The 22,422-nt window shown below is 38.6% G+C and overlaps 1 protein-coding gene across 2 annotated transcripts in view; it reads left to right on the forward strand.

Moving 5' to 3' along the window:
- The first annotated feature begins 2,581 nt into the window (after window positions 1–2,581).
- Window positions 2,582–22,422, forward strand: part of MEGF11 (multiple EGF like domains 11) — a 216,662-nt gene continuing 196,821 nt past the window's right edge. Inside the window, exons 1-3 of one of the 2 annotated variants that reach the window (XM_075713468.1) lie at window positions 2,582–2,697; window positions 5,243–5,344; window positions 6,875–6,975. In XM_075713468.1, coding sequence (XP_075569583.1) covers window positions 2,582–2,697; window positions 5,243–5,344; window positions 6,875–6,975 — 319 coding nt within the window. The remainder of the gene's footprint in view (window positions 2,698–5,242; window positions 5,345–6,874; window positions 6,976–22,422) is intronic. The other variant, XM_075713469.1, reaches the window with a different exon arrangement.

Consider the following 22,422-nt stretch of genomic DNA (forward strand, 5'->3'; position numbering starts at 1 on the left):
ATATTAGATGTCATTACTGGATTTCTTTTTGATGTTGGTTTTTAATATATGTGCTCCTATTTTTAGAGTTTTATTCTGAATCTTGTAATAGCAACCATTCCATTTTGGTATGAAGTCTTTTCTATTAACAGTGATCAAAGTGAAATATTTCATTTGAGTTAGAAAAAGAGACACTTGAGATGAATGAGGTTCTGCTGTATTTGGAGAGTTGGATGTTTCTGATATACGATCTGACTTACAAAGTTAGAAAATTAATTGCACAAAGCAGTTAATTTATAAACAGATAATAAAACACCATTAGCATCAAAAGTTTAGAAAAAAATTTGGACCTCTTTCAAATACATTGTAAACAAATATTCGCGTGCTATTAAGGCTTATAAATAATAAATAATTCTTTTGGTGTTTATTTGGTTTAAAAACTAAACTGATACGTTGTTTTCTTAAGAACAAATTGAGATCTCTGAGATCAGAATTCAAATAGAGGGCTGCTTTTGTTAAATGAGAAAGGCTCGCTCTCTTTAGGTTGAAGACAGGCTGTCTTTCTACCTTAAACTAATTTAGGGATAAACCCAGGCTCTTGATGTTCTCAAGGAGTTAACAAACTGAGCACAGAACTATGTTTTGATTTAAACCCCCCTTCTCTTAAGGACTGTATTTCCTTAAGCAGTTTTGCCTTGCTCTGCTTTGATAATTTCTGTTGATTAGAAGCAGGCTTTCCTCTAGTCCTGTTTGTTCAGTGTTGCCATGTACCAAAGGTGTAGAGAATGAACAAAGGGGGTAAATTGCAACCTATAAATACAGTGCTCGGCAGAACTTGTCCTCTGTAATTTGGTATTATTCAAATGGTAGCTAGTGTACCACGTTAAAGGCATCTTTTGAAGATATTTTTGTTACAGGACTGTCTGTTGTTTTGTTGAGCCTCATACTTGGGTAGCTCACATCTGGTGGTACATGTTACATTAAAAGAAAGCTCAATTCTACTCTCAAACAAGCTCTCAGTTTTTGAACATGAGCTTTGTTGGACTTTTGTCCCGTGAGCACTTGCAGGTCAGCCGTTCAAGACACTTTTCCTCCATGGAGAAGTAGTCTCTAGGACAAGGGTAGCGAATGTCTTTTCAATAAACAGAACTACCTCTCATGTCCTTTCCTCGTCAGCCCTCTTAATTTCCAGCGTAAGCTTTTGTGTTGTTGCCATGGGACTTTGAAATGGCCCGCAGGTAGAGAATGGTCATTCATAGACTTAAATCCATTTCATGAGGAACATTAACATTAAATCATGTTAATTAACATTAATATGACTTACATGGCTTAAGACCTATCTTTGGGTTTAGCAGAGCTCTAGGAATAATTTAAAAGATGAGCTATTACTCCCATTGGGATCTTGACTTTGAATCCACTAAAGGCAATGGATGTCCTTGAACTAGCTTAGAAGGCTTTGAATCAGGAGAAGCTAATTTCAGATCAGCTCTCCTGGCTACCCCTCTGCTGTTCATTCTGCTTTGTGATGACTTCTTTATGCTGGGCTGTATATCAGTGCCATGCAGAGCAAACCCCTTAACATCCCTTTTGCTGTTCTGGACCATGAGGCAATGAGCCATGTGTTTTTTAGATGATCATATGAAGATTCAATCTATTTTTAGGGCAATCTTGTTGCCAGGAATAATGTATGGGACTTCTGATTTTAATGTTGGATTATGGGACAATGTAAATGCCTGAAATGGATATTTAAAAATATTTTTTAATGACTTAGCGTTTAACAGATTAGTACCTCTGATGCAGTTACATTTAAAAGCAGTTTTGTATTTCCTGTCTATTTTGTATTTTTGACTGATGTCATTGGGGACCTCTAGGCAAACACCACGACTTTGGTTTCAAAGCCCCAAATGAGCAATAAGTAGGTATAAGTTAGTACATTAATAGATGAACTGTGAGATGATGAAGAGACCACACCTAATGAATTTTATAAAATCTAATTCCAACTTCGGTGCAAATATTTTTATTTCATGTTTAGTGTTCTGCATAATGTCACCCAATACGTTGACCTCTGTCATTCTAAGTGATCACCCCATCTAAGAGTTGAAAAGTGAATTGATTTTCCTTCAGTCATGTAATAAGCATATGTCTCAGGTCTGGCCTACTATATTGACACATGTAAAACCCACTTAAATAAATCAAAGCGGGTATTTGGGTATTCTGCCATTTGCCTATAGGCTGATGGGAGAATATATTGTTTTAATACCTCAGTTATTTATTTTGTTGGTACAGCCAGCCAGCCGTAAAAATGATCAGTATCAGAAATGTTCTTTGGAAGAATTGGGGTTATCAATATCTTGGATAGCTTAATCATCAAACTCATCGGTTTTAGTAGGTTTAAATGTATAAATTCCTTTTAGAATGCATTTGCACTTTTTTTTTTTTAATTTTACTGTTTAGTTGATTGCTTTTTCAAGTATTTCAGTTTGTAAATAACTCCACAGTATTTGGACTTGCACAAAAGCAAGGATGAAAAGGCCTAGAAGGATTTTTTTTTTCAAAATTGTCTTTAATGGCTATACTTTCTTTTCTTTATCTAGATACAACAATGGTGGCGCATATGCTGTTCAGGTGGATTCTAAAAGGGCTTATTGTGTCTTTTCTGCTCAAAACTACTCTGTCCCTAAACCCAGATGATCCAAATGTTTGTAGTCATTGGGAAAGGTAATGTATAACATGCCAGTTTTTTTTTTTTGACTAGCTGTTGCAGTTTTTTACATTTAAAAGGCAAAATAAGAGCCATCATTTGCTAAATACCACTGTGCTTCACAAAAGAACATGGATTTGCATGATAGAAATAGCACTTCTGAGTGCCTTTAAGGATTTGGATCATCCCAAAGAAGTGGTTCTAAAGCCAGGGCTGTAGACCACATACCCCTGTGTTACCTGTCTGCTCAGCTGTACTTTGGAAAGCTCCTCCATAGTTTCAGCTAGAGGACTGCACAGGTGTATTTTCCTTTATCACGGAGAGACCTAGAGAAATGGTGGCCTTGTTCTGTCTTGCCTTTTTCTGGTTGTTGTCAAGCAAGACTATTAGAGATTTCGACTGAGTTTTAAGCTCTTCGTGCAGCAACATGCAGGCTTATTCTGTATGGCCTGAACTTCGTAGCTGTATCTGCCAAATTTGTGTCAGCATCAAAGAGTATCAGGATGAAAGCAGTGAGAATTAAAGGCCCTGGTAATTCTGTTCTCTCTATTGTTACAGTGTCCTCATCCTAAAAGTGGATCTGTGCAAGACAGTTCTTATGAGTACATAGAAACCCACTAGCTTTGATACAGTTCACATTCATGCAGGGTCTGTTTGCAGAGGCTAAAGTTCCTGTACTCTTAAGTTTAACTTGCTAACTTTCCAGTTCTGTTCTGTGGTTCAGTTCTACACAAATATGAATTACTGTATGCTTTAGCAAAATAAAACCCTTAACAAGAGCAAAAATGCAATCATACTTTAATGGCACTGTGTTTTGATTTTAAAGGCTTTAATTAGAGAATGACCTGTTTGTAGGTAATGCAGCTGCAAAGGAAAGGCTGTACAGGAATAGGATTTTGCAGACTGTGTTGTGAGGTGAAGTGCATTCAGAGCACAGGAATAAAATATTGATTTTGTCTGAAGAAAATTCAGCAACCTAGAGACCCAATCAAGGAGAAACAAAAATTAAATACCAAAATTGATTGGTTGTACTGACCAAGATGACTTTGTTACTTAGATGTTAATAAATCAAAGGGAAAAGATTGTTAGGCCAATTGCTGGATAACTAACGGGATCATAAAATAGTAATCAAGATTTGTGAGTGTTACTGTTTTACATTAATAATGAGCAATGTGAATATTTTACATTTTGGCATTAGTAGAAGTAAAAGCATTATTGTCAAATCCAGCAAATTGTGATAGAGGGCAAAAGCAACATCTAGTAGAACCTTGGCTCGTCCAGAAGGGGCATGACAAGCAGGGCAGTAATAGTCCAATCTTCAATTTCAAGCCAATCAGACCCTCCAAGCAAATATTTTGGTATTCCCTTACGGGTGCAGTCTCAGAGGGCTTAATCACATCAGCAGTCCCGTTGATGAGAAGGAAATCACTTGGATGATTAAGACAATCGATATAATGAATGACTTGGAGGATCTAATTCCTGGGTCTTGACCCTGCCTAAAGTGATTTCAATATCATTCCCCAAAGATGTTGTAGATCTGATAAAGTAGAGCTTGTTTCCAGATCAGAGCCTGAGATTATGAGTCTCTTAAGCAGTGCACACACTTACTGTAGGGCAATACAGTGTTCTGAAATGACTGACTCTAACAAGTCGATGAGACTTGTGTTCCTATGTCATGTGAGAGGCCTGGACACTTTCAATAGAATCATAGGAATTAATACAGTACCCGTTGCATGAAGAAGTAGAGTCTTGGGAAGGAGGTTGCTGAATTCTTAGTGTTGTTGGAGCTCTGTGATTTCTGATCAATTTGCCTGGTTTTTGTTTGTATCCATTCATTTGTACAAAGGGAGGTAGTCCCATTCTAACCGTATGTCAAAGCGTTCCAAATCTAGATACCTGTTAACTTACATTACAATTTTCAGATAGTTCTGAGGTTATTTCTGCTACAAATTAAAAGGATTAAATTTGTGCAGCAGAAAAATAAACACTCTTCAGCCTTTTACAAATGATTCTATTTGATTGGTGCACCCAATATTTGAAGTAATGAAGTTGCCTCGTCATAAAATGAAGTATGCACATCCCATCATGCTGGCAAAATGCAGCAGTGCTAAGTTAATACGAGGTCTTATTTGCATTGTGGAATACAAGCAAAAATTAACAGTCCCGGGCAGGAAGGCAACTGAGACATTTTAAAAACATGGTGCTTTCCTCTCTTTTCAAATTTGCACTATCAAGTTAACCAAATGCCCTTTTCACCTTCTACACTACCATGAATTTTAGTAACATTTGTTTCTTTTCCAGACGGGAATGGTTTATTACTCAGACTGAAATCTCTATGCCTATTTCAGTTATGGAGCCCAAGTTAGAAGCATTTCCAGAATTTTCAGGAAGAGCTGCAGTTGAAAGGAGCCCTTTTCTGGTTTTCAATAATGCCCAAAGTTTCTAAGATTATTGATTTAATTATCTTTCATACTGGAGTTAGATGAGTAGCATATACAGGGAACCGAAAATTTTCATGTTGCAACAAACACCCTTTCACTTTCTTTCTTTGTCTACTCCTAGCTACGCTGTGACAGTACAGGAATCTTACGCTCATCCGTTTGATCAGATCTATTATACAAGATGTACTGACATACTGAACTGGTTCAAGTGCACTAGACATAGGTAAGAGCTGATCCCCAGATATTTTAGTTTTATTTTACTTTTTTATCTCCTCGCATAACTTTCATTTATCCAAATTTTTGTGGTACTCTAATACAGATATGTACGGAAAGATTTATTTTAGTACAATAGCCAGGGTGTTTGGTATTCTAGGGGATTGATTAAGTAGAGGGATTTTTGCATGAAATTTGAGTGAGATCAGTGGTAGTCAGTCTCTTATGGGGCCATTCAGGAGTATGTATCCTTGCCATTCACCTGCTGTGTGATTGGAAGTTTTTATTACCTGACCAAGCATGACCAAGTATCCTTTCCAAGTGATCAGTGCATGTCCACCTTTATGGCAGGAAGTCCCTGCAGCTCCTAAATCTTGAAGAATCAGGCACTTGAGGGTTAGTGATAGTTATAAGTGGATCCATATTTGAAATACTGTACCTGAATCTGTATTGAAAATCAGGTAAAACGAGGATGGGTCCATTTCTAGCACCACATGAAAACTGATACTAAACAGTTAATTTTTCCCAGGCTGCAAGATATCAGTGTTATATTCATTCTGATTCCAAGTAGAAAAGTATCCTAATAAACATCCACTGATATTTGCAATCTTTCAAGGGGGTTTTAGCGAGCTACTTGGTACCTTAACTTTCACGCATTCAGTAGCAAAGAGGTTGTTCAGCACCATCCCATTCTGACTGTGAGGTTTTGCTTTTTAGCTTCTGTGTTGCAATGTGTGGAATTGAACAGAGATGCAGAGCTTTCTGGACTATTGTATAGCTTGGAATGCGGCAGAGTAAACGCGATCAGTTTATCTAACATGAGGGACAGTACATTTTGTTCAGTTTAGGTAATTTCAAATAAACATGAACAAAGCTGTTTTGAAGTGTTTGCTGTTAAATATTCTCTGTTAAATATTCCTTTTCTAATGTGGTATCATTGCTAATGCTATGAATAAGTCTAGAAAAGCTACAGAATGTTTAACACCTTTTAATTTCTGTGCACTACAGATTCTGGTGGGGAAAACATGCTTTAAATACTGGACTGGGAATATAATGTCATTTTGCAAGGCATTAATGCCTTGGAAGGGTTAGCAAGTAGGAAGAAATCACTTGGGGTTTCGAGAGCAGTTCCCATTGTGGTAATTTCTTGTGTAGCATGCTGACACAGTGATCTCCATAGAAGATTCTCTTCATTCCATTGATGATAGCTGACCTTGCTGATATGCAAAAATGAATTGTTTATTCTTGAAGAAACTCCTTGCCCTTGCTTTAGGACGAGGGAAATGTTTTAAGATGGCAGTCCTACGAAGGGCTACAGTGATTGACTGTCATGAGTACTGTGTTTATAATACAAGTTATATTTCAAGTTTCAAAACAAGTATTGTTTTTTTTTTTTATTGTGGCTTTTAATAACAAAAGCTGTCATGCATTTTAAAATAATTATTGAATGCTATTGTTACTATAATTTAACACAAATATAATTCCAACAGTAGGCATTGATTTTCAATATTGTCAAATGGCTTTCTGTCTTGCAATTTAGAATAAGTTATAAAACAGCGTATCGAAGAGGACTAAGAACTATGTATCGGCGAAGATCTCAGTGCTGCCCTGGATATTACGAAAGTGGAGACTACTGTATACGTATGTACAGAACTTTGATTTAGATTTGACAATTAAAAATAGTTTCTGAAGGAACTGTAGACAATTTAAAGATGTATTGCAGTAGTAATATTAAGGGCTGATTTTCAGAGCTGCTCAGAACCTTCAGGTCCCACTGATTTCAGTCAGAATTGCAGATACAGAACGTTTCAGGTCATTTCAGGTATATGCATTTCAAGCACCTAAGTAAAATTTTGCTGAAATCATTGGGGAGGGAGTTAATCAAGTTCCTGAGTACTTTCTTGAATCAGACCTTACTTTAGGGAGTAATTTATGCAAGTATGCACTAATGTTAAAGAATTAGGGGAACTGAGAACACTCTTAGGAATGAACTGTTACATAGTATAAGAAGCAGCGTAAAGTTCCTGATTCTTAACTTTGCAAGTTCTTATTTCAGGTAAGAACAGTAAAAATCTCATTGTGTTTCACATGGTTCCTGTCAATAATTTTGCTCTTTTTAAAGCTTTGCAGCTGTCAGAAGAACTTTGTCCTCTTTGCGCTGTGTAAGTAAATAAAAAGCTCTGGAGTGTGTTAGGTCAGTCTGAGGGGGACAAAAAGCGAAATGGATCTTTCAGCAACACCTAAGAGCTTTGTTAATTAAAAATGTATTGTACGTTAATGTCACAGTATTGCAGCTTTCTAAGTATTCTGAGGCAGAATGCATTTGCTACACTTTGCCTAAAAGGAGAGTGAAGCTGGGGATCTCTTGTCTACATCTTGTTAGAATGGGATTATGACACAAGAGAAACACGAGGTTTTGATGAACATCAGAATCCAAATTTTATTGACAGGTTGAGAATGCCATAGAATAATTTAAATGTGAAAGTGATACAATTATCCAGCTACCTTTAAATATCTTGACAGAGTGCTTTAAAGCTATTTCTATCTAGTTCTGTTGGTGGTTTTATCTGAGTACCTATATTGTACTTATATTGTAATATATGAGCACCTCAAAAATATGAATGGACACTAATCTCATTTTAAATGACCTTTATGCCAAACGGTTACTTTAAAGGGGCTTTAGACTGTGAAAAATTACCAGCCCTTTGAGATAAGGCATTAGAACTAGCCTTATTTACAGAGAGAGTAACAATTTGATCTTTCAAAGTGTGGAGTGCTGTTACTCAAGTCCTGAAAAACATTTCATGTAACCTATTGTCTTTGCTAAAATCCTTGCTATGTTAAGTACGTACTTACCTTTAAGTTTCTCAAGTGTCAACATAACTTCAGCCGTTGTTCCACATAGGTTTATTACCAACTTGAATTTTGTGGCTCAAAATCCTGTCTGGCACAAAACATATTTATTTTCATTTTTCTCTCTGCAATCTATTGATTTTTAATTTTTTTTTATTTTTAAGTGCCATATGGGTTGCAGCAACAGGAGATCTCTGCATACTTTCTGATTCTTTGAGGATATTAACATTTATTTTAAAGTCCTTTTTTGTTAGTATTAATACTCAAGAGTTCTGCAGCTGCCAGGCAAATTTTGTCTTCGTATTATGGAAAAAGAACAGCATACATCATACACCAAAGTTTTGCTATTGCAGAACAGACGGCAGGTATCTGGTCAGACCAGAGTTTCATGTTTGACACAGGGCAGACAATACTTACATTCTCTCTGTTGTTTACATGTGCAAGAGTCAGGTTCTTATATTTCATTATCTGCATGGTCATAAATGACAGTGCATGCCTCAGGGACATTTTCTATCTCTCCTCTTCCCTGGGAGACCTGAGCAGCAAGTGCAACTGAGAAATGATGGAAAGGAAGAAGTTTTCCATCATGACTGACTCTAGATACTTGGGCTTATTGTTTTGATACCACCAGTAGCCACATAGCCAAAAAAACCCCCCAAACCCAAAAAAACCGCAAAACCCAAGAAACAAAACCTCATGCAAACTCTCTGACCCTGCAACCAACAGTTTGAAGACATGGTATTTAGCTAATGTGATCCTTTCCCTGTCATCCCTTTTGTTTTTAACACAGCAAGCCCTGGTCCCATTAGTTTTGTTTTGTTTTGTTCTTCCACCATACGTTCCTGTGCCAACAAGCAAATTCTTCCATTCATCATTCATTGCAGTCAGCAGTGAAATTCCATTTTCATCTCTGGTTGCACCTCCCTGGCTTCGCCTCTTTCCTTACCTTCCCTTTCCTATTTCTTTCTTTTCTTTAAACTGATATTTTCTGCTGTTTCCTAACAAGGTAGTCTCGTACTCCTGTCCCACATTCCTCTAGACGTGTTCAGTGCCTGCTCCTTTAATGGCAGCTGCTACAAGAGAGAGGTCAGGAGACACCATCAAAATCATTCCACTTGCCTATGCTGTCATAGGACGACATGGTTCGGAGACGAGTGTGCTTCCGCTAAGCCCCACTGACATGAAGGGAAGGAAGCTCCAGCCCTGCAGAGAAGGTTCTCCTCACTCAGCCGGCCCTTTAAAATCTATTCCATTAGCAATGATGGAAGTTGCTACAACATGGGGAGGAGAGAATACATCCTGCAGTGAGTCTGATGATCAAAAGAAAGTTTGATTAAAAACCAGTGTGTAGATTAAAGGCTAATTGGTTCTTCTTTCATTAATAGCAGTCTTTATTTCTTGCAGAAGTTAAATAGCTTTGTAATTAATGGTGACATGTTTAGACTAGAGAAGACTGAGTTTAAGTCTCTATTAATGACTGTTTCTTGGATTTTAAAGCAGGAGTGAAGGCTTTCAGCTAGTGTTTTGATCTTTTCCCTTCTCATTTATTATTTTGTAAAGGAATGTCAGATATATGTTTTTATCTTTGTCCTCCTGTTGGGACTTACTAAATGGATTAGCTCTAATAAAATCTGCCCTCAGTTCTAAATAATCAGGTTGACCCAGAGCTTGTTGCTCTGCCACTTTTTCTCTGGTGTCTTTTTTGCCTTTTTGAGACCTATATATGCTGTTGCCCCATAAAATGTGGAATTCAGGCACAAGGCCGAATAATTTAAATTGTTGACTGGTAGGTTATACATCTGGCCAGCCCATCAGTACTTAGGCTAAACAGTTTTGGGGTATGAAATTGTGCCTAGAAAGGGCTTGGAATATTTTTGGGTTGTAATGGTATTCAAAAAATACCACCTGCAAAATGCTGCAAATGCACATCTGCATTTTTTTTCCATTGATGTCTTAGAAATGGTTGCTACCATTCTGGTTGTTACGATTCCCCTTCTCTGAATGTTCTTATACATGACATAGCTTTTCACTGAGCTGTCCCTGAAAACAAACAGCATAGGCTGGGTAGTAAATCAGAGCAGCTATGATTTACTATATTTTGTATGCTAAGGTAAGCTTTTGGCAGAGCAAATGCATAAACTGCAGAAAATCTTTTTTAAACAACCACAGGGTTCAGCTGCCCTTCAAGGTTTTCGTAAGGATGTTTTAAAATTACATTGCCTAGATTAGTATCTGCGGTAGATAAAGCATCTCTGAATACTTTGCTACTCAAAAATAAAAAAAAAAAAAAAAAAAAAAAGAGAAGGAATATTACGTGGCTTTCTCGTGATTTTTACCCTTTGAGTAGATGGTAATTGAATACTTCCCTTTAAGAATATGTCAGGTGGAAAGATCTCCTGTGTACTAAACGGATACCTTTTTATCTGAGGGACCAATGCTTTGTTCAGTCTGTCCATTTTAATCTTATTCTTGCGCTACAGATTTATATAAAAGAGACGTTTCTGTTAGGTAATGAAGGGTCAGAGACCCAAGCATCAGAGAAAAGGAAGATGGGACTGCAAGCGGCGTCTACTTATGTCTGACTTTTTGGCAGAAAAAAGCAACCATGAAACACAGGGTTGGGAATTCACCTTTTCTTCATAGATTGAGATATTTTAGCTTCTAACAGTTTTATTTTTCACTCTCATACCTGACACTCTTTTGCTAATGTATAACTCTATGCAATGTGACAGGATGTAATAATGACAGGGTTAGTGATTTAACAATCTTATTTGCTGCCATTTATCTGTCATTCAAACCTGCAAAAATTCAGTAGAGTTATAGATTGACCATTTCATGGTTCTTTCCTTTCTTGGCCAAGATATTATTGATCTCAGATTGTTTCTCAACATTCAGCTTTCCACATTACAATTGCCACAGCCATCATCAGGGCTCCTTGACTTTGACAAATCTTTTTTTAGAGAAATTTTTGGTCTTGCTAGTTGAATCTCAATTTGTCACCTAGAGTGGTAGTTCACTCAGGCCAGAGGTTGGGGGCTTTTATTATATTTGCATGTAGTTATTTACCCATCTTTTCAGCTAGCCTATGTCTGACACCTTTAATGAATTTCAAAAACAAATGAGAAATGTTCTTTCAATAGCTGACTTGGTGAAATTATGCAAATTTGGGACCTGATTCTTTTCAGGATTTTAAATAATGTTTCATAAATTCTGTAATTCCAATAGACATGCCAGCTTCATAGTATGATGTAAGCTTTTATATTGTAGCAATATGAACATTCATACCTCAGGATTGCACTCAAATTTACAAGGCTGCATGTCTTGTGTAGTTTTTGTAATCTTTGAAAAAGCTGCCTTACTGGAGCCATATGGCTAGATTGTTAAACATCTGTACATTAGGAGTAACAATTCCAAAGCTTCCTGCCATCTGGATGAATTACAATACTTGCAGTTCAATGCATATGTTACAACACTACACCGACACCACAGTGGAGTGTACTTACGATGAAAAGAAAAATAATAGCTTGTGTGATCAGTGCAAAAGTTGTACACTCGTAGAAAATGTTGAATCAGCAGCTTAAAATTCCTGAATATTCATAATGTTTGTTCATATGTCAGATTTGTTGATTATTTTCACTTTATAAGGCTCATTAACATTTTAGAAGAACTGTTGTCCCCCACCTTCTCACCTGAATTTTAAATTCATCATAGTGAGCATTCCTGTAACTTGAAAATATATTGTTTGAAAACTGCTGGACTTAGGAAATATATTTATCTTACCTTTATAGACACACATTAAAGCTGGTGCTAGTGCTTTCTGTAAGAGCCTTACTGTTACATTATTCAAGTACAGCATTCTGTACATCAATAATGCAACATAAATTAAGGGAAATGAGATAGCAGTACATAGATACTTTGTATCAGGGGACATTCTTTTTCTGATTTGGGATGTATGAATGCGAGAAAATGGGGTGGAAGGCCATTCTGCATATAGGGTTATTAATTATAGAGTTGAAATGACAATAGGAGACAGTTTGAAATTTGTCCTTTTATATGAATTTGAGATGACTCCATATGTCTCTTTCCAGTGAAGAATATGGGGAAAATAGTTTGGGTCCTGCGTTCCCATCTGAGGGGAAACTTGCACAGGAATTAAGAAATTCTGCTTCTAGTAGTAGTAGTAGTAGTCACAGTCATAGTAGCAGCGGCAACATACTTACCACTGTGTGGTGACTGGAAGGAATCCCTGTTTTCTACTGAATGAGCAGGTGGGTTGATAGGAAAGCAACAGAAGGAACACGCAACAGAACTGGTTATCTGCATTGAACTTCTGCTACTTCTTCTGAAGAGAAGGCTGCGAGGAGACCTTATTGCGACCTTCCAATACTTAAAGGGGGCCTACAGGAAAGATGGGGAGAATCTTTTTAATAAGGCCTGTTGTGACAGGACAAGGAATAACATATTTAAACTGAAGAAGAATAGATTTAGACTAGACATTAGAAAGAAATTTTTTACAGTGAGGGTGGTGAAGCACTGGCACAGGTTGCCCAGAGAGGCGGTGGAGGCCCCATCCCTGGAAACATCCCAGGCCAGGTTGGACGGGGCTCTGAGCACCCTGCTCTGGTTAAAGCTGTCCCTGGCACTGCAGGGTTGGGCTGGGTGGGCTCTAAAGGTCCCTTCCAACCCAAAGCATTCTATGATTCTACCATACTGCAGAGTGTAACCTAGGAGCCATACAGCAATGTCCAATATACCATTTTATGGAACACAGTGGAGCAGGTGACAGCTCTGCAAACAGCACAGGCCTTTGCTTACTCATTCCGAGCACCTTGGGAGGTAGGCGTATGTGGATAGGAAGAGGGAAACCAGCCTTATAAGTAGGTCAGTTCGTTTTATGGCACAGATGAAGACACTGGGTTACTATTTAGCCTAAAGATAGTGGAGAGACCTCTTCGATGGGAAGGTGAAAAAATCGATTCTCATCTCCCATCCATCATTTTATATTTGCAGTCAGCTTCTGGATGCTGATGGATTTGCAAAGATGCTGGTGGGGAGTAATAATGAAATACGGGAAGGACTTCTGGAAGAAATGCAGTAGGAGAAACAAAGCGTTCATACAAAGGAATGAGAATAGCGTAAAGGAGGAAAGGAGGGTATGCTGAAGCTATATAATGTCTCAAGGGGCTTAATAAATATCAGAGGAAAAATTATGCAGGCATTATAGTTAGAAAAAGATTTAGACTCTTGCTAGTGTAGCAGTAAAAGAGCTTTTCTGGCTGCTTTAGGCAATCTCAGTTGGATCAATATAAAAGAATACTGGGAATGTAGACACAGAAGGAGGCCCTGGATCCAGAGCTACTCACAGTATTCACACTAATGGCCTGGATGCCTGGAAGCTTCAGCAGGATCAGAAAAAAGGCACAAGAATCATAGATGTGAGTTCATTGTTGAATTCAAAGAAAGAACCATGCAAAGTTTAGTCCATTAATTTGCCCACTTTTAGCAGAGACAGGTTGGTCCCCAGCTGCTGTAAATCAGCACAGATCTGCCATGTTTGAATGGGCATTTTCAGTTACTCCATCCTTACTTCCACATTTTCTTTAATGCCTCGACTCCCTTTCAAAATCTCCTTCCTCCTTCTCCTGCTTTAACACACTTCAGTGTTGTTAATGCTAGTTTGCATTGATCTAGGATGGCGTGGAGGGCACCGGTGCTAATCCGCCATAGCTTTGTGGCTCAATCCTTCCTTGCTGGTATCCATTCACTTGCATAGACGTATATAGACAAGATCCTGTCCATCCCATATATGACTGAACTGGTTTTGAGGACATATTCATACAGGACATTTGCCATTTATCGAATTATGAAGGCACAGAACTCCAGAAGATTTTTTTTTCCCCCCCAAAAGGGTTTGAAGTTCATTAGTAGTCCAGACGTGTGGTGAGCTGGGTCAACTTATTGAAATCGATAGGGTCAGAAAGAAGACGGATGTGTGAAATGAAACACATGTTTAAAATTGAAGTTGTTTTCTTGACCACCCCTTTACATCCTTCTCCCATTTAATAGATTTATTTCCCTTGTGCTCTGAAGAAGTTTTAAAGCCTAGTAGAAAGGAGGGAGAGATAGAGAAGAGACGAGAAGAAGTTACCTAAATCTAGATGGCCTTTAAAAAGAGCTTCTGATGTACATACAAAATCTGAGATAGATAGCATCATTTTCTGCTTCTTTTCTATTGTAGTTTCTTCCAGCTGTGACCTTCCCCAACCAGTTCCAGAGTCTCTGTCACGCATTAACTCCAGATGTCTGGGAAGCCATCAGTCAAATGTGGGGGACCGTTCTAAGGCAGATTGAAATATTAATATATATTAATATTGTTGACTGAAAAAAAGACCTACTGCAACCTATGCCAGGTGTAAGTGCCAGTCACCCCTCTGCCTCATTTCTAGGCATCCTATCAGATTGAAACTGTAAATAAAAAATGAATCAATATCACTACAAGAATGTCCAAAGTGCATACAATAGAGTAATAGCATAGTGTAGTGTTGTGGGTTAACCCCAGTACCTGCTGGCTCACCGACCCACACAGCTGCTCTCGCTCACTTCCCCTGGTGGGACAGGGGAAGGGGAAAGGAAGAGTAAAAGAACGAAAACTTGTGGATCAAGATAAAAAAATATTTAACAAGCAAAAGAGCAGTTGAATAAGAGAGAAACAAAACAACAGGTGATGCAAAGGCAATCGCTTGCCACCTTCTGTGGGTAGATTGATACCAGCCAGTGAGTGAGGAAAAGGTGGCTAATCTCCCGAAAGCCCCTCCGCTCCATTTTTATTGCTGAGCATGACGTTATAATGCATGGAATATCTCTTTGGTTAGTTTGGATCATCTGCCTGGTTGTGTCCCCTCCCAATTTCTTGCACAGCCCCAATATATTCACTGGGCGATGGGGGGGGGGCGGTGCACAGCATGAGAAACAGAGAAAGCCTTGATGCTGTGCAAACAGGGTTCAGCAATAGCTAAAATGTTAGCGTTATCAGCATTGGTTTGGTCACAAATCTAAAACACAGCACCATCCAAGCTGCCATGAAGAAAATGAGCTCACTCCCAGCCAGACCCAGTACATACAGCCATACTGTAGTTAATAAAACATACTCATCAATATGATCCTCATGAAATCTCCTTATGGTTTTTTTTTTTTCCCGGTCTTTCCACCTCTTAGTTTCAGTAGTGACAGGGGACTACTTTGAAAGCTGGTGTGAACCACTCTTTTCAAATATTTTTCACTCACTTCAGAACCTTGGAAAGGACGAGCCAGTGTTGGCAGTTGTCTGGGCTGGCTGAGGGTTTGTGAACCTTGCTCCTGCCACTCTCTGCTCTCTCAGCCATTTATAGCAACAGCCGTGGATGCCCTAAATATGTCAACGTGCAGGCAGGAGGAGGCATTTGGCTACCTGGGTGCATTTACTTACAGTTCAGCTATTCCCCATCTCCTCTATTGCATGAATGAGACCGGCTGAAAGCACTTGGCAGATTGAATTTGGCCCAAGAGCTGCATGTTAGGCTTAAGTGTACTGCTTTCAGCACCTTCCTGTGCATAATATACACTTCTTTTATGTGAACTTTTGGAACCTGTGTCTGTAATTATTACATCCTTTTAGCAATCCCTCTTAAAAATACTGATGACATTCACACTAGGAATGTCACATGAGCCTGCCATATGCAATACCATACCAAAGTAGTTGTATTTATTGATGTTGGTTTCTGAAATGCTGGGTAATACTTGGGAGTGGGTTTACTGAGTAGGAATTTAACGAGGTTGTAGTTCTCTTTGTTCCCAATTAGCTTTGTCTTGTGTGGCAGGTATTCCACGTCTCATGGTAAGATAAAGATATATAATTCCATGGATTTCCAATTGGTTTTGCAACTGCATCCACTTCTGATGAATATGTGAGAGCCTGTAAAAATAGGCCAGCTACTCTGTAGCTTAATGCAAACAGATAGTACTCTGTTATGAAACAAGTCTTCAAAATTTGTAGAAAGTGATCACATGTTAAAATAAAAAGAACTTATAACTCGGAAGCGTAAATCATTTAGACCAAAGTGTAAAAATATCAAGATGCCAAATTATGCAGAAGATCACTGTGGGACTTTAGAAAATAAGTAACTTCCTCCTCCTGAAACCATACTTTTGCATCAGGAGCCTGGCTTTCAAAGGTGTTGAACGCTACCGTTTCCATCAGCTTGGCTGAGAACTGTGGATATACACCATTTCTAAATAGTGTTAACACCTCAACAATAACAAATTTCAGCTGTTGCTCTTGAAGTAACAACTGATCTGCAGACTGAGTTGTGCTTGCATATGGATGTACTAATTCTTTCAGTAGCTTTATATAGCAAAGCACCTTCCTGAGACATTTGCATAAGTTACTTTAGTGAAGCAAAATGGCATGAATTCTTCATGGGGCAAAGAAAAAAAAAAAAAAGACGGTGATAGGGCAAAATGGCTAGTAGGGGTGAACTAAAGGTGCCCAAAGTGCACATAGACAGCAATTTTAACTTTGCAATAGAGTCAGTTGGCAAATCAGTGTTCATTTTTGGTTCCCTAATTGTTCTCAAAAGCACAAGCTGATGTCGGCTGATAGCTTGAAAAGCATCTGTTAACACTTCATACTCTAGTACAGTGTAAGAGTATTAATCAGATATCAAAAAGGCTAATCAGAGACAGAGCTCTTCAAACCAGCCATGGATACTTCCTCTAGAACCAGTTATTCTTTGTTTACACAGACATTCTCTTTCTGTTGCAGTATTATAACATTCCACTTCATATTTGTGTATTGTTGCATGTGCTTTTCAATTTAATAAAGGTTTTTTAAGGCTCCCCAGGGAAATTTTTCATGAAACTTCAGTCCATTGCAGATTTGATCACAAAATATTTTTGAATAATTTATCTTAAGGTCAGTATTTCTAACATAGGTAGTCACTTCTGCAAACCTCACTTTCTCTGATGCAGTAAGTCAAGAGATATTTTCAATCTATTTAATCCCAAAGCTTTCCTTCTTTTTAACATGATTTTTCCTTTCTGAATACTATGATTTACTTTTATGACTGTAATGCTCAGAAATCTATGTGCAAAACCACTAAAAGATAGCCTTACTTGAAAAAGCTTACAGCTTAAGTATGTAAATTGAGTCAAAGAGATTTTTTTTCTGATTAAAAATAAGAAACTGTGTATGAAACACGTTATAAGCATACTTGTAAAGAAATTAAACCTGGTATTCAGTATAGCAAGCAACAAAAGGAGGCTTTCAGTTACAGCAGTGTAGTGCATATATGAGCTCTACTGAGGCAAATCACTGGTATGTACCTTAGGATCTGGTATCACTACATCTGCATTCACAGGTGTCATGTTTTAGGAAAATCTACAGTTTAAATAGAATTCCTTTTAAAAACATTATTAAAAGCATCCAAAATGATTTTTTTCCACCAAATAATATGTAATAGTTTTGCTTATGCAAATGCTATTTAACATTTACCTTATAGTAAAGGGCAGGCATCTTCAGTAGCTTCTGATGTTGTATGTAAAAGGTTTTATTTCCAACTCCCATCTTCTATTTTCAGGCAACAGTGTGAATCACAGGAATTGGAAAGTACATTTTGCCATGTCTTATTAGTAGAAAGTTTCTGTAGACACTTAGACATTTCTAAGAAATTGGACTTGATCCTAAATCAGCTGACCTCCTGCAGTCTAGAGTTGGTTACAGACAGTTTAAACTAGTGGCTTGAGATGAGAATCAGCCCCCATGATTATACAATAATTTGTTTCCTGGGGTCTTTTTTGCAGTTCTTCTCAGTAAGTTGCTCTGAAACACATTGCTACGGTTTCTTCTGAAATGTGAGAAGAGTGAAAAGTGTCTGCATTTAAATATTCCATCCCCAGTAATGTTAGTGTAGCTTATACATTAACATAATCTTCAAACAGATGATACTTCTATCCTCGATTTCATCGGGGTGACCTTCATTTGTAGTGTGTGGCTTGGTCTGAAATGAAATGTGAAATGCGTTGGCCTTCTAGGGCCCGTGCCATCTAATAGGCTGGCCTCAGTGACAGGTTTGCCTTTAGAAATTTGTCCATATTCATCCTATTTTGGTGAGAAATAAAGAAAGGATTTTTGTTAGATTGGCTTGATGAAATTTGGAATAAGAATGAAGAAAGATTTTGTTTGAAAAATCAATAGTTTAGTCAATGTGCTACAGGACTGAAATTTATCTAGGAGAATTGGTGTAATTTAGTTTTATTAGGTGTTGCATTGCTCAGCAAAGATAGCCAGAAGTATCATGCAGTCCAGATGTCTTGATCTATCTCCTTTTGATCTTTTAGGAACAATATTTTTGATGCACCCATCCTCACTCTTACATGCAGCACATACTCTCTGCCTATGGAAATCAATCAGCAGTGGAGCTGTGTCGTTTACTGACAGAAAATAGAATTTTGTTGGCGTAAGACCCACAATTCAGGGCAAGTCAGTAATCAGAGAACTATGGACATGCAGCAATGCTACCAGATCCAAAAAGAAATATTTTACAGGAATAGTAATATGATGGAATTCGTACACAAAGAAATTCACTTAATGTCCTGAGTAACCTGTAGCAAAATATGCAAGTCCTGTAATTTTGAGGTGATTTGCAGAGAACAAGGCTTGGTTATTTTACTACACTGTTTAGGCCAAAGTCCTGCTTATGCCTCTCTCACTGTCTGCTGTAGCACCTCTGAGAATCTTACCTCATTCTAAATGTTTTTTTAAATAATGGCTCATTTTCTTTGACATTATCCTATATGCTTCCTCTATCACTGCTTAAATCAAACAGCTACTCAGCCAGTGTTGGAACCTGTAAATTCTTGGTCTGTTTGAGTGATACAGTCATAGCAAGAAAGCAGAGGGAGCTGTGATATGAAGGAAGGCAATACTAATGGACTAGCAAAACTTCTATAGTGAGGTTCACTCGGCTAGAAATGCCATCCCACAACTGATGAGTTTCATACAGTTGTGCCATGTGTGATACAAGTACTTACCTGTTCATCTGTAATTTAGTTACCACCTTCCTCAGCTGTAGGGCACTGTATGTTCCACCAGTCTTTTTATGATGCAAATGTTTGTTTATTTGACTTACCACCTTTAGCTAATATATAAGTTTGCACTTCTAAACCGACAGCTCACTTTCCACTCCAACACAACTCCTACGAGAGCCCAGACTGCAGACAAGATACCCATACCTATGCGTGGAGAACAGTCATTCCTTCAGCAGTCTGTTGAGTGCAGTTTGATACTACCTGCCATCACAGGTAGTTTGGCAGATCAGGTTATGCTTGCTCTTCTTCTGGTGGGTTTGGCTGCTTCTCCATATGTTGGCAGGAAAGCTGAAAGGACCTTAGCTAGGTATGAGCTTCTCCTTTATTCCCCAGCCTGTCAAGAATTTAATTCCCTCAGGCAATATAAAAAAAAAATAATCCCCGAAGGTTAAGAACAGAATGATTGGGGAATCCTTCCACTGGTTTTAGCACAGGAGAATTGCTGCTTTCCTCTTCTGTCCTCAAAAGACTGGAGCCTCCTGCTGGCAAATTCTATCTGACTGCATTTAGTTTTGGTGGAGTGAGGCCTGCTAGATCACATACAGAGAGAATGAAAGACAATGTGTTAAGAGTAGATGTTAATATTTCTACATTACTTAGAAAAATATAGTAGTGCTCTTTCTAAAGGTGCAATATAAAGCACAATTTGCAGACAAATTGTCATTAAGTTTGCTGGTTGGATGAATCAAATTCCAATAGAAAATTAACTAGTGAAAATGTATTTTCTACAAATTGCTGGAAAGAGTTGGTCAATTTACCAAAATGGAAGGAGTAGGCAGAGGCCACAGGAGGGGAAAAGCTTTCCTAGGTCATAGATTCTGATCTGCTGATTCAGGATCTCTCTTAACCTCATTAACAGTTTGAACTAGTGATAATGATTGTTTTGAACCCTGCAGTGAGGCAATGGGAAATCGTTTACCAGAAAAAGTTAAATGCTGAAAATTATCCCACAGAATAATATTGTATTAGAACATTGATCAGCAGAATTGATCTCAGCATAAGTCTTTCCTCTCAACATGGTAGAAAGCAATGATTATTTCTCATTGAAGCAATGGCAGAAAATGCATAAAATCAGTTGCAGGCCTTAAATTATCAACAATTCTCAATATTTAGCTGATCTCCAAGGAGTTCTCTATAGGCTCAGATTCACTTTCTGTGATTGCAGTGAGAAAGACTGACCCTTAGAAATGGTAAGTGATTTGGGGGTGTAACTTACTTCGAGTGGTCAGGATTTCACCTGAAGGTGGAATTTCTCTTTTCACCCCACAGAGCAAGCCCAGGTGCTTGTACCTCCAGATCCCTACGGAGCACTGGGGGTGAGCAAGAGACATCCCTGTGTGGACTGTCATGTCTGACCTTGGTCTGAGGTCTTCCCTTTATGTGTGACATTAGTCATGAATCTGTTGAAATCAGGCATCAGACAGATGCTTTGTCTTCATTGCAGAACGTGCCTAGGTTCTTACACTTAACTCCCTCATGCCTTTGCACGCATTCCTCTTGCCAGAGCTTGGCTGTGACTTTATCTACAGGCTAACAGATTAATGTTGCTTTTACCCAACCTCGTAACCTGTCCACTTTGCAGGGCAGATGCACTTCAGTGCTCAGAGTCCTGCAGTGCCTTCCCACAATTCCCTTTTTGTGCTTTGAAGTACTGCAAAGGTCCTCTGTTATTCACACAGCCAAAGATACAAAGCGGTTCAGTTTACTGACCCCAGTTCTGCTCTTCTGACATTTGCTGCTACAACATGCTGCTTTTCAGCTCTCATTCAGACATTATTAAATGGTAAGTACTATCTCCCGTTCCCTCTCTCTGCCAGAGCAGATGAAGCCAATGGGGCATCAAAATGACGCAAAGTGTCTGTTAAATGTGTGACTCCCATTGACCTCTCCTTTGCAGGGCTCTAACCTTCTCCTCTGTTACTGGCACTATTTTATGGTCACTGATGTGATGCCATTCCTGTCTCAGGGATGTGCTGCTCCAGCTCAGCTTTTCCTCAGAACCAACCAGACTGCAATTCCAAAAAGGGTTCCACCAGTCTTGCTTTTTTCCGGGCATGTAGAAATAGCGTCAGTCTCTTCTCTGCCTTGACCTTCCCCAGCACAGCTTACTCCCCTAACCACTCCCTAGAGTGCGGCCTACAGCAGGCAACAGATTGCAACATGGACTAAACTAGATTCTCATCAGTGCCACATCCTCCAGTAATCACTAAACTCTGAGCACTCCTCCTGTGAGGAACCTGAGAGTCTGAAACACCGAGCTCTGGCTGGAATTATTCCAGAACCTGTACACTGGTCCATGTCATCTCCCTGGGACACTCAGCCATGACAAGAATGTGGGAGTCCCTGTGTTCACCTTCTCATTAGTCATCACAGCCCCAGATTGCCATTTATCTGGTAATAGAATTCTGAGCTGAAACTATTGTAGGTTTTATGCTTATTAACAAATCTTCACCTCCTAGCAATTCGTATAGGGATTTACTGATATTTTGTCCGATTTTTACTGATGACACTGATATGTGTCAGATTCTGAGAAGACAAAATCCTCAGAATGTATCTCCTCAGTTCTTTTACTTCAGACATTCCCAAGTCATCTCTGGCATAGCCTACTCCCTAAGCTTTGGCAGGGTGTCAAGGCTGAGGATAACACAACCTAGCTGCTATCTTGAACAGATCAATATCTCACTAAGGTAATGGTCAGAGACTTCCCATGTCCCAGATGACAAAAAAGACCATTGATTCTGTTCTGATTGCATAGATGCACCGTCTCTATTTCCAAATCTGCCAAAAAATGTAATGGAATTGCACCTACAGGAAAAGGGGTTGATCTTGTGACCTGTTGCTGTTATATGATCTTCAGTCTCATCTTTCCTTTGCTCACATTGATCTCCTTGGTTTTGTATTTTTTTATTAGTGCTTTCATTGGATACCAAGAGGGAGATGAAAAATAAGGGTTGCTGTACACTGAAACAATAAATTCCTCAAAGCCTGAGCAGGCTTTGAGATCTCTTCATATCTTCATCTATTAATGTTGCTAAACCCTGCATTAAAGTGCTATCCAAGGTGATAAATTAATGGATGTACCCTGAGTGATGACCACAGAAATAGACATTA

The sequence above is a fragment of the Pelecanus crispus genome, chromosome 7 (assembly GCF_030463565.1).
Source record: "Pelecanus crispus isolate bPelCri1 chromosome 7, bPelCri1.pri, whole genome shotgun sequence".
NCBI classification, from domain to species: Eukaryota; Metazoa; Chordata; class Aves; order Pelecaniformes; family Pelecanidae; genus Pelecanus; species Pelecanus crispus.